This window comes from Anastrepha ludens, chromosome 3 (assembly GCF_028408465.1).
Source record: "Anastrepha ludens isolate Willacy chromosome 3, idAnaLude1.1, whole genome shotgun sequence".
Classification (NCBI taxonomy): Eukaryota; Metazoa; Arthropoda; class Insecta; order Diptera; family Tephritidae; genus Anastrepha; species Anastrepha ludens.
The window spans coordinates 120,612,512-120,625,619 of NC_071499.1; the positions used below are offsets into that span (position 1 = coordinate 120,612,512).

The 13,108-nt window shown below is 39.6% G+C and overlaps 1 protein-coding gene across 1 annotated transcript; it reads left to right on the top strand.

Moving 5' to 3' along the window:
- The first annotated feature begins 4,608 nt into the window (after positions 1 to 4,608).
- Positions 4,609 to 11,846, top strand: LOC128858933 (leucine-zipper-like transcriptional regulator 1 homolog). Its single transcript, XM_054095525.1, has 8 exons — positions 4,609 to 5,603; positions 5,683 to 5,991; positions 6,049 to 6,163; positions 6,262 to 6,425; positions 6,481 to 7,308; positions 10,093 to 10,268; positions 10,327 to 10,505; positions 10,568 to 11,846. The coding sequence occupies exons 1-8, from the start codon at positions 5,035 to 5,037 to the stop codon at positions 10,970 to 10,972; spliced, it is 2,745 nt and encodes a 914-aa protein (XP_053951500.1). The 5' UTR covers positions 4,609 to 5,034; the 3' UTR covers positions 10,973 to 11,846.
- Positions 11,847 to 13,108: the final 1,262 nt, after the last annotated feature.

A 13,108-nucleotide genomic window follows, 5' to 3' on the forward strand; every position in this document is an offset into this window, starting at 1 on the left:
CACAATTTCCGTCGGTGTACTGCCTACATACTGCTCAGCTTTCACAGCAGAAGCAGCTGCACTGAATGAAGCAGTAATGTTTGCCTCCCAAACCAGCAAAAACATATCTTATGCAGTGACAGCAAAGCCGTCATTGAAGCATTGCAGAACCCAAAAAACGATATGTTACTCATCAATATAATAAGAAATATTATATATGAAAAAAGACGCAATACAAATTATGTGGGTACCTGGTCATGCTGGAATCAAAGGCAACGAAGTCGCTGATGAACGTGCAAATAAAGCACGGATGCAGCCATTACATTTCTTTAACCACCTCACTCCTAAAGACCTACGGACGTATGCGTCAAATTACTTAGCCGAAAAACTCACGCATGATTGGGCCACATATCAACACTACTGCAAATTAAATAATCCCCGTGGAACTAAACCGATTTTCCCATCTGACTCTCCTTGCAGAGGTATCAGAACTTTTGCGTGTCTACGAATTGGACATTCAATTCCCACTCATACTCATTTACTAAAAGGAGCCTTGCAGCCGCCATGCTCATAATGCAATAGACCAGATTTGTTAGTTCAACATCTCCTGGAGGAATGCCCTGGTCTAAGTCAGATCCGAACAACAGTTTTTGGCACCAGCAAACCCTCTGACCATCTGAAATTAGCAAACTCAGATAATATTAACGCTTTACTCAAATTTCAAATCTTAGCTAAACTAAATATATAAAATACATAACACCGAGTTTTTACATTTTTAAAGTAAATTATCTCTAAATTATCTAAAATTAGACTTATAAGTATAAATCTTGAGCCGAAGGTCTTAGTAGCCAGAGTTCTTGTTAAATTTTAGTATATTGGTTATTTATAACGATTACTCTTAGATATAAAAAAAATAAATAAATGTTATTTTATAATACTTTCGGATATATTATATTATATTATGTTCTGTTATTCTATTTTATGTTATGTACGCTATGCTATGTACATTATTTTATAATACTTTCGGATGTGTTATACATATTATGTTATGCTATGCTATATTATGTTACGTTATGCTTTGTTATGTTACGCTATGCTATGTTATGTTATATTATGTTATGCTATATTACTTGTGTTTTGTCACGTAATTTGTTAGTAGCTATCATTTAATTATAGCTCGACTGCTGGCTTTCTAAATGAGCAGTGCCCTCTAGTGCGTTCTACCAGTGATCGTCTTATGGGCCTTGCTCATGTTGTTGAATCAAAGTTCAGTTGTTTACTTTATTAGTTATGGAATTAAAGTTTGTCAACAACGAGTATTTAGTCATTAATTGCGTCGGGGACGGATTTCTTGCTGTCGGTTATTTTTACGACGGCAAATTAATTAAACTCATTTCAATTTTTTCCGACGAGTTGAAGATTCGGCGTTGCATTTTTGATTACTTGATGACAATTTATTTGCTTACGAGCAACAGCGGGCAAATAACAAGCAAATAATATTCGATTTGCACAATAAATCTAATTTGTAGAACTTAGAAAGGTGAAAGGTGGAAAGTTTTTTCGTTGTTGACAAACTTTAATTCCATAACTAATAAAGTAAACAACTGAACTTTGATTCAACAACATGAACAAGGTCCTTAAGATGATCAGTGGTAGAACGCACTAGAGGGCACTGCTTATTTATAAAGCCAGCAGTCGAGCTATAATTAAATTGTAGCAACTTACAAATTACGTGACAAAACAAAAGTATTTACTTTACTGTAGCCCCAAAATGTCAGCTGAAAACCGGCCCATCGTAGTAGTGCTTTCCGTCCCCGTCGCAATTGGGTTTACCTGACCGAAATTTCCGACGAAATTGGATCAGCTGATCATCACTTGTCAACCAGCTGTCCCGCTAGTTGTTCCTGGCCTAAGTCTTATTTTCTTAGTCCAGTTGCCAATTGGGTCTGATTAATGGTAATTTATTCGGCCTTCAAATTAATTAACTGCATAAACATTTCCCACATATGTTTTGGGAATACTGCTGAAATCCTACTCGTTTCGATATCGACTGTCATTGCAAAAATAAATTTTGTAAATAAGTATTATTTATAACTTGTCAATATCGTTGTATGTTGATATAATGGAACAGTCATAAGTGTCAATCATATACGATAATAGATACTTCTTGGGATCGCGGAAGATCTACGAGAGTTGCAAACTCTCACATGTAAGAATAGTACACCCTTTCTAGAAATCTCTGTTCTATCTATACTATGGAAGATCCCTCTATACCAAGACTGTCTTACCGTGGCTTAAATTTCTAATAGGGACTATCACCGCGCGGTGGCGGCAAAAGGCAGATGTTGTATTGGAAATAGGCGGAAAATATATGACCAGGCCATCGGACAGAACCGCTGGGCGATGTGTGAGGCTGTGAAGATATTGCAGAGTTCTGTGAGAAACACAACTGCCCTTGCGTCAATATTTTTTTCGAAGATTCAGGATTTTGTAAGCTTGGTGTTCACCAGCTTTGATTTATTCAACGGTAATAGCTTCCTACCATGGCAAACCTCCGAGTGTATTTCTGCCATGAAAAAAGCTCCTCATAAAAAAATATCTGCCGTTCCATTTGTGGAACAACATCAAGACGCACAACACAAATAGGAGAGGAGCTCGGCCAAACACCCAAAAAGGGTGTACGCGCCAATTACATATATTTATATAATAGCTTCCTCCGATTATTGAAAATTCCAGGGATAGATCACTCTGCTATATGTGCGTTATTTAAGAACTTTCGTCCTTGGATTATCGGAAAATACTTTCCATTATGATTGGAAACTCCAGCCAATGGCCATTCTGTAGCATACGCTCATGTCCCTTAAATTGGTAATCGCTCCGTCATATGGAACGAGTTCAAGCGTTCGGCAGCTCATTCATTACGCCGTCTTTTCAATCATATCTAAACTCACCTATTGAAACCTATATTACATTTCATTTCATTTATTGCCCAAAATCATTTTAACATAGGAGTTTACAAAGTTATGATAAAATTAGATTATTTAGCATTATCCTAACATACATTTGTATTTATCTAGGAGTTTAAAACTTATTTTTTCTTTTGATTATACAATAGGTTATCATTATTATTTTGAATGTCTTTGGCATAATTTTAAAACTTATTTATATTCTCCCAAAAAGGGCTTAAAAAGGAGATAACGTATATTAAACTTCTATAATTTATTTGGCTATAAATTGATCAATGTAAGTATTGTGTCGCCTATGATAATATATTGCTTTACTATTTTTATGTAACATATTATTATTTTTTACTATTTTTAAATATATTGGTGATAAATGTTTGTCTGTTAGAGGTAATGATGTTTCCCTTGCCTTTGACAGATATTTGTTTATCAGTTCATTTTCTATGAATGATAGTTTATCAACAAATCTTACTGACGATTTCATTAAGAAAAATATGTCTTACAAAGGTGAATTTGCTATCCAAAATTATGCCCAAGTATTTGATTTGTTCTTTGTATTTTATGTTGAATCCATTTATTTTAATTTTAGGCTTATATTTACGATCATTTGGATATAAGTTTTTACGTATTCCTTTAACAATAGTTGTTTCGCTTTTATTGAAGTTTAGTTTTAGCTTCCATTTGTGAAAGTATGTATGTATTGTATTTAACTCATTTAGGTATGAGTTAACGGCTTCATTAGCTTTGGTTATGCGTTGGTGAGATGCCAATATAATTATATCATCTGCGTATATGACCACTTTAATATCGCAATTATTAATTTCGGAACTTAATGGTGGGTCAGGGAAATCAGCTAAGAAGATGTTATAGAGAATTGGCCCCAACAAAGAACCTTGTGGCACACCTGAGCTAACGTCTCTTGTCAAAGAATTAAATATACCTTCATTAACATAAAATTATCGATCTTTTAAATAACTATACAACATTATGCAACGATTTTTTTCGAAGTTGAACTTCCTGTACATTTTAAATAAGATTCCTTCCACCCAAGCAGTATCGAATGCTTTTTCCAAATCTAGACTGACTAATATCGTCGCCTGTCGTCTATTTAAATTACTACAAATAAAATCAGAGAGTAAAGTTAGTGCGTCGCATGTTGAATGATGTGGCCGGAACCCAAATTGATAGTCTTTTAAGACATGTCGCTCTATGTTTGAAATCACATATTCACCAAGTTGTATATAAATAATTTTCCCTGAACTTACTTTACTCACTTTTTCAATCTTCATGGCAATTAATTTATCAACAAAATTTTAACATTAAACTGGCAGGTGCATATTCTTAAATATAATTTTAATGTAGCCTTCTTATAATACTTAAATTATATTAGCGCAGGCAGCACTGAAGCTTCTGGTATATAAAATACGGTAGCATCAATTTCTTCACAGTGTTTTATGCCTGCAATAACTACACCACTAGAATAAGTAAACTCGTACTACTAAACTCATGTTTTGTACTGATTTTTAATTGCTTTACGATTTTAAATAAATCCCTATATCTTTCTCCGCTGGATCTTATATTACGCTAATACATTTACCCTGCCTCCAAAAGTTGGTAGCTCTGTCGCTCAGCTGTTTTTTGGCACGGGCCAAATTGTCAATTCATTCATAAATATTATGCCAATTTCTGGTTGGTGACAAGTATGTGAGGGTTATTGTGGACTTATATTCTGGTATACAGACAAAGCAGTTGGGAGAATTGCTGTGAAAATAAATATTTATTGTGAAAATCTATGAAATTATTGCAAAATACATCAATAGTGATAAGTGAGTCGCAATCGGAATTAGCTCAAACTTTGAATGGAGCAGTGCGACGTGTTGGACTTGTGAATATTGGATTGCGGTTGGCCTGCTCCAGTTGTGCGTGTGTGTTTTGCATGCCCAGTGTGAAAAAGTGTGTGGGCGTTAACTAATATAATCAAAATATTTGCAGATTTGTTTTAGTTTTCTTCTGAACTCTTTCACTCTGTACAAGTTGAAAAAAGGCCACCAAAATAAGCCAACGAAGGAGATTTTATACCTGTAACTCGTTAATGCTGAAAGCTTTGCTCGGCTCAGAGTCCACAGATTCGACAGAAGACACAGGCGGCGGTGGCAGCGGTGGAGGAGTTGGAGCTGGTGCGGGTGGTGGTGGTGGTGGGGGTAGCAGTAGCCTAGCATCCAGCTCTGTTTCGAGTAGTTTGAGCACTGCATGTGGCAGTGCGATTGGTACGGGTGGTAATTGTAGTCAATCGGCTTGCGGCGGCAGTGTTGGAGCCGGCGCTGGCAGCGGTTTCACTTGTAGTCTCTACTCCTCCAGCGGTTATTGCAGTGCCTGCCAAGCACCTGTGGATAGGTCACACAGCATCACTGGCAGTCGTTCCAGTCGTAAGAGTTCTTCATCGCGCAGTAAAATGTCACACTCCAACTCCAGCTCAATGCGCGGTAGTAGCGGTAGCAGTTGCCGTAGTAGCGGCGCCGTGTGTACTTACGATGTGGGCAGCTGCAAGTCCATATCGCCGGGCAGTTATAGCTTGAATGCCTTGAATGTTGACTTTAGCACGTACACTGCAACGCATCAGTGGACGAAAATGTTGGAATGTGCTGAGTTCGTGGGTGCTAAGTAAGTTTGTGGTGCACCGATCGCATATGCTTGTCAGCGTGTTTTCTTATTAATATTTCCTATATTTGTTTGATTGCAGGCGTAGCAAACACACTGTGGTGGCATATAAGGATGCCATGTTTGTTTTTGGTGGCGACAACGGCAAAACGATGCTCAACGATTTGATTCGCTTTGGCGTAAAAGATAAGTCGTGGGGTCGTGCTTGTGCTACTGGCACGCCACCCGCGCCGCGCTACCATCATTCGGCAGTGGTGTACGGCAGTTCAATGTTCATCTTTGGCGGCTATACGGGCGATATACATTCGAATTCCAACCTGACGAATAAAAATGATTTGTTCGAATACAAATTCCAGAGTGCTATGTGGGTGGAATGGAAGTTCTCGGGACGGTAAGCAGCAAGAACATTCAGTTATACATATTTGAAGTTAATTCTGCTGATTTTTAGAATGCCAGTGCCACGCTCCGCGCATGGTGCAGCCGTCTACGATAATAAGATGTGGATTTATGCTGGCTATGATGGAAATGCGCGGCTAAACGACATGTGGACGCTTAATTTAACAGTAAGTGTATATTAAGTGAAATGGTTGAAGTGCCAGTCTGGGTTTTGATCATATTAATTAATATTTTGTAAACTTGGTTTTTAACTTTTTTTTAATAGGGCGAAAACCACCAGTGGGAGGAGATAGAACAGAAAGGTGAACGCCCACCAACTTGCTGCAATTTTCCCGTCGCTGTTGCGCGCCATTGCATGTATGTCTTTTCCGGCCAAAGTGGGTTGCAGATCACTAATTCCCTCTTCGAATTCCACTTTAAAAGCAAAACGTGCGTAGTAGTGTAATAAATAGTTCCTCAACATATTAAAAGCAATTTATTGCAGCTGGCGTCGCATCTCCAATGAATCTGTATTGCGTGGCGCTGCCGCTGCGCCTCCGTCTCGTCGTTATGGCCACACCATGGTGCATCATGATCGCTTCTTATATGTCTTCGGCGGTTCTGCAGACTCAACATTGCCCAATGACTTGCATTGTTTCGATTTGGACTCACAAGTGTGGTCGGTGATCACACCCGAGGCGAATTCGGATGTGCCCTCGGGACGTGTATTTCATGCTAGCGCTGTCATAGGTGACGCTATGTACATATTTGGCGGCACAGTCGACAATAGCGTGCGGCGCGGTGATACCTATCGCTTCCAATTCTCCAGTTATCCCAAATGTACGCTGCGCGACGATTTTGGCAAATTCTTTCACGATAAACAATTTTGCGATATACAATTCATTGTTGGACCCGAGGAGATCAAAATATTAGCGCATATCGCCTTTGTGGCGGCGCGTTCGAAACATTTGCGCATAAAAATTTTAGCAGCACGCGATGCGCGTCAACAGCAAATGGAGAAGGTCTTTGGCCCAACAATGGATATACATTGCGCGTTGGTTACAGCCGGTGGCGATCGTGCGCCCATGCTGGAGGTGCGTTTGGCGCAGGCTTCGCCAGAAGCGTTCGAAATTATATTGAACTATATATATACGGATCGGATTGACCTAAAAGAATCGTATAGCAAAAATATAATAATATTGATAACCGATATATACCAGCTGGCGGGCAGGTTTCTGATGCCACGTTTGGCTCAGGGTTGCATACAATATTTGGATTTCAAGATCAACAAACAGAATGTGTTGGAGGCACTGTACAATGCGGATAAGAACAAGTGAGTGTAGAGGAGGAATGCTTATAAAGTTTTTGTTGTGCATAAAATTCATTGGGAAATGCCAAGGCGAATTGGTACAAGGTGGTGACACTCGAGTAGCAACAACATTTTTTAAATTAGAAATTCCAAGGGGAAGAGAATAGAAGAATGGAATGAATGACAAATCAGACAAATTGAAACTATCATTCTATTAAGGCGAATTGAGTACTGAAGGTGGCGCCATTTGAAAATAGTAACTTCACTCTGACGTCTGCTCCCTTCTCCGTGGCTAGAAAGTACATGTGTGTGCGTACAATTTCTTGCGTTTGGTTGTTTCCATTGCTTTCGTCTATTTTTCTTCTTCACATGGTGAATTCGGAAGGCGCAATCTGTTTCTCTATCATTCTCGCTGAGTTGACGCAAAGCCCATCATTCCAAGAGTAGAGCGCAGGTTGTCAGGGGGATCCTGATCCTCTCCTTTCGCGGGGAACATACCTCACAGGTCCCTTGTCTCCGAAGCTCGTACGCTTCGCAGTTTCCCGCAATGTCACTATGACCAGGTACCCAGATTAGCCTTACGTCGAAGAACTCGGATGCAGTCGAAAGTGAAACCAGGCTGGACCCTGCCAAGTTTCAAGTGCACCATAATAGAGCCCATGACCATAATTGTCGCTTGGCTGTCGGAATAAATATTTACCTTAATAGTTTTTACACAAGTAAGTAGACAATCAGCTGCTTCTTTGATTGCGGCTACCTCTGCTTGGAATACACTGCAGTGATCCGGTAACCTGAATTTGAGTCTGATGGCGTAGCTCTTTGCAGAATACTTCTCTACTTTCTACCGTCTAACTTGGAGCCATCCGTGAATAGGTTAACCAAGTCCTGTTCCCAAGTGTTGCACCCGGTCCACTCCTCCGCTTGGACTAAGCGAGGGTACACACTGATGAGTTGTCGGGGGGATGGACCCAAAGTTTCTAAGGATACTTGAGTGTCCGAAAATGAGGTCGCGCTTAAAGCCCGAACCTCTCAGCTCCTCCTCCTGGATAAGTAGGAGTTTAAACTACTACAATATCAGGATTGTTATTTCGCCAAAGTTACGCGGGTCTCGCGAGGCAGCTGAAGCTCTTCGTCTGCAATAGATGGTGGTTGGCCACCGATAATGGCATTCAGGGATCGGTAGTTTAGGAGGGTGGTAAGGGTCTCCCGATAAATGTCGTTTAGTGTTTGTTTGTTTACTGTCCGGCGCAGTAGTTGTTATTGTGTTTTTTGTTAGTGTACTTGAAGAGATGCCTCCTGGTGTGTCTGGGACGTGACTCAGGCTCTAGAAAAAGTCTGCAGGTGTGATGCCTTCGCTAGCACCCTAAAAGAAACTGCATGCTCACCATTCTGTTGTGCTCCTTAGGTGGAAGCAGTCGTTTTTGTTGTTGTTGCTGTATCAACAAAAATATTTCCCATTCGTGTAGTGCTACTGAAGTGACAGTCCTTGGCCGGATATATAGAAAATCCGAGTCGTTCCGGTAACGTAGAACCGACTTTCGGGGGTTTTAGTTATGTACGTTACTGGAATTGCTCTTATGCCTTTAGGGGGCGTCCATAAATTACGTGAGATGTTTAAGGGGGGGAGGGGGTCGAGTCAAATCTCATCTAATCTTACGTTGGAGAGAGGGGGGGTCTCGGCAAATATCACGCAATTTTTTTTCTGATGAAACAAAAAAATTGTACATGCGCAAGATTTAATCTCAAGCGTAATCGTAGTATGATTAAGATCATTCACTAATTCGTTCGAAAGAAAATAATTTCATTCATACTTCGACGTTATACATTACTACTGTCAAACCACCATATTTGTTTTATACCAAATAGCTCAATTTAATCTGAATTTGCGGTACAGTGTAGCCCGTCGGTTGTTTTCGCGCCACTATGAGCCGAACGCCCTATAACTCAGGTTGACGTTTGACAATTCCGGACTTTAAAGAACATGACGGAAAATCATTTGCTCCATTTCTAAAACGCCTACCGATTCAACCGCTGAATGCCTTTATCAGCACGCCTTATGATCTCTATTGCCCAAGTATACGTGATGATTTAGAGAAAATATGCTGCAGTACATGCGGTATTTACTTCGCGTCTATCACAAGAGCTGCAGAGCACAGGCGAGCAGCTCACATTGCACCAGTTAAGCAAGCGCCTATGTACCGCAAAGTGCGACCCTCACGGATTGTCACAAGACGAGCTAATGAGTTACTGTGCGCAAGCGTCAACGGCTTAGAGTGGCTAGATTAGAACGAAGTTGAAGGAGTAGATGATTTTACTGAAAATCATATGGACATGTTGGTCCCAATAGTCTCTCTTTAAACCGCGCATGATTCTCCATGGACTGAATTAGAGTAGATATTCTTTTTTTAATCGCAGTAGTTACGATTTAAGTCTTCTACGAGTATTGTTAAGTTTTTATTACACTTATAACTCTCAGCAATATTGATTACTAGTCTTAACTAGTCGTAAATAAAAGCACGAAGCAACTTTTTTTTCTTTTTACAATAACAATCCAACGCGTTTACATAAGAAACCCACATTTTGAAAAATCTCACGAGAGATTGGGGGATGGGGGAGGGGGTTGAATAAAATCTCACGACATCTCACCAGGGGGGGAGGGAGGGTCAGAAAATTGAAAAAAACACCTCACGTAATTTATGGACGCCCCCTTATAACAACAATAACTGCTACGTTTTATGCGTTACAAGATTCTTGCCCCGTTTATCTGCTTCTGTTTGATTATTAACTCTTTCAACCGTAAAACCTCAGAATCCAAATCATTAAGGACCATTGCATGCAGTTCATAACAAAGGATGAAAACTACACCGATGTCGTAATGTCCAGCGAATTTGGCGATTTGGATAAATCGTTAATAGTTGAAATTGTGCGCAGGCGCCTCAACCCTGGCAAAATCGTTATGGAAAGCAATTTTGAGAAAAATGATGGTGCGTTACATGTAAATTCTTAAGCAAATTCTCGTGCTAATTCTTTTGTATTTCACAGGCACCACTTTGGAGAGTGACATGGCACTCTTTCTGGAATCGACTGGCAAGGATTTCTGCGATATAAATCTCATGCTTGACGGCCAAGTTATACCAGCGCATAAGTCCATTTTATCGGCGCGTTGCACTTATTTCCAGGGCATGTTTCGATCATTTATGCCACCCGATAATACAGTGAATGTAAGTTTATCAAGTAAACCACCAATGAACGAATGCTCACAATTGCCTGCCACTGCTTTCAGATTCAAATTGGCGAAATTTCGCCATCACAGGAGGCATTCCAATCCCTACTGCGCTACATTTACTATGGTGAAACGAAAATGCCCCCACAAGATGCGTTATATCTCTTTCAAGCGCCTTGCTTTTATGGTTTGGCCAATAATCGCTTAGCTGCATTCTGCAAGTACTCACTCGAGCATAACATCACCTATGAGAATGTGCTGCAGACACTTGAAGCATCAGATATTACGAAAATCTACGATATCAAAGATTATGCGCTGCGTTTGATCGTCAAGGATTTTACTAAAGTGGCACGCTTGCCGAAAATTGGCTCGCTCTCACGGGAGCTGTTGCTAGAAATTATAGGCGCTGTTGCCGATTCGCAAGGCGAGTTTTTGACACGCATTAGTCTCAATACAGACATCTGAAATTTGGTACTGCTATGGCCGGCATTACAATTGCTCTTGGCTTGGCTGCAAATTGTTGGTGTACGTAGTGGCGATGCTAGTGAGATCGACGTTGACAACGGTGGTGGCGTAGTTAGTGACAACTATGCGCCGGAGTCCGAAGATGTATGACATACATCTTTGAAGTAAGAAAACAAAAAACAATAGGCAACAAACGCGATAGAAACAAAAGCGCGGAGTAGTGGAATTTGTTCATTTGTTGTTAATTTTTTGTATCACTACAACTCTCGCCCATTACCAAACGTATTTATTGTAAGTGTAGGCAATAAGTTTTGTAGTGAAACGTATTAGTTATATTTTTAACTAAAGATACCAACAAAAACGATGGCCAAATTACACCCTATAGTATTTGTTACACCCCCCTATTGCGAGCATAAACCACTATGCACGAAAAGTAATTTTTGAAATGTTTTCCTTAAAAAATGTTCCCATATGTGATATGAAAAAAATGTTTCGAAGTTAAACTGCAAAATTTGAAAGAAATAACTAGTTTTAGAACTATTTAAGAAGCTGTTATTTTTTTAGTTTATAGTCGGAACTTTTTCTATTTTCTCTCCATTGGTTGCTTTTGCTTTAATAGTTAAAATTAGCAAATTTCTCAAATATTTGTTATTGAATTGACGATTTTTATTATATACTTTTACAAAATATTTAATGAAATATATGTACGTATGTATGTACTTGTAAACATATTTGTTTATTCATGCAGACGAAGGGAAAATGTGAAAAATGTAGCTCTCAGTGCGGCCAAATTGTGCGAATCATAACCGTCAGCAATTGAATGACAGTAAAACAGTGTTGTTGCGACAAGCACAAATAAAGTTTTGGAAATTAACTAAGCTGGTATCTTTAAAAGGAAAAAAGTAATTAAATATTTGCGAAAAACGATTTTTGGTGAGCCAAAGAATTGATTGTATCAGCGGCAAAATTTTATGCTCGTATAACCAAGAAATGATTACGCCGCATACGCCAGATATTTGGTGAGCATTTCGTGCTGTTAAAAAATTACAACTATTTACTATAGAAAAGAGCGGCCGAGCAGGTTTGGGAATTAGCAACAAAAGTTGTCTCTTTACTTTGAGCTTTTCATGCAGCTGAAAAAAGAAACACACCAACCGGATCTATGAGTTTTATATAGCTTAATGGGCTGAGCAACGTTTATCTCGTTCCGATGACAGTCGATTCAACGTTTTTGGAATGAACTGTATTTATATCCTTCCGGTCAAGAACTATCACTTCAGCAGCATTTTCATTGAATATTTACATACATATATTATTACAACAATAATACCAGCTTTCTATAGGCTACTTCAACGTACGCTGCCTCGATGCTGTTCTTGAAAGCGGCGAGCTGTGGTGTGAACGGTCTGCTACAAATCAGTATACGTAGCAGTCAATTAGTTTAAACGCGTTATAAATCGTCAGGCAAATGCTGATGAAGGGGTTTAATAATATGCATTGCGTGGTGTGCTCAACTTCCACCGCCTATTTAGAGGGAAGCTTACAACCAGCAATAGTCTAATTCTAGTATTTGTTTCACTATGATCGTTGTTGTGGAAATGCTGCTGGAGTGACAGGCAGGACTGAGTATATGAAAGAAAATTCTAAATGACCCCCTTACAGTCGATGCAAAAATCTATCCGCCTACTATACGAATTGCCTTCTAGTATTAGTTAAACTCTCTTCAGTTAAAATTTGTTCCTAAAATTACAACAGTGAGTCAACTGCTTGAAAGACGTGATTATTCCTAGTGCAGAACAGTGTATATTCCAGCTGCTAACCCTTCTGTCATGTTTATATATACAATTCGCGCTTACACCCTTTTTGGGTGTTTGGCCGAGCTCCTCCTATTTGTAGCGTGCGCCTTAATGTTGTTTCACACCAATCCGAGATACCTACAATTTTAAGCCGACTCCGAACGACAGATATTTTTTATGAAGAGCTTTTTCACGACAGAAATACACTCGGAGGCTTGCCATTGCCTGCCGAGGGGCGACCGCTATTAGAAAAACGTTTTCTTAATTTTAGTGTTTCACGGAGATTCGAACCTACGTTCCCTCCGAATCCCAAATGGTAATCAGGCACCAATCCATTCAG

Bases quoted from the DNA above. Each gene is read 5' to 3' on its own strand.
- LOC128858933 (XM_054095525.1), top strand. From the start codon at position 5,035: ATGCTGAAAGCTTTGCTCGGCTCAGAGTCCACAGATTCGACAGAAGAC. The intron at 7,309-10,092 runs GTGAGTGTAGAG...GTAAAACCTCAG, and splicing joins TACAATGCGGATAAGAACAA to AATCCAAATCATTAAGGACC. The intron at 10,269-10,326 runs GTGCGTTACATG...TGTATTTCACAG, and splicing joins CAATTTTGAGAAAAATGATG to GCACCACTTTGGAGAGTGAC.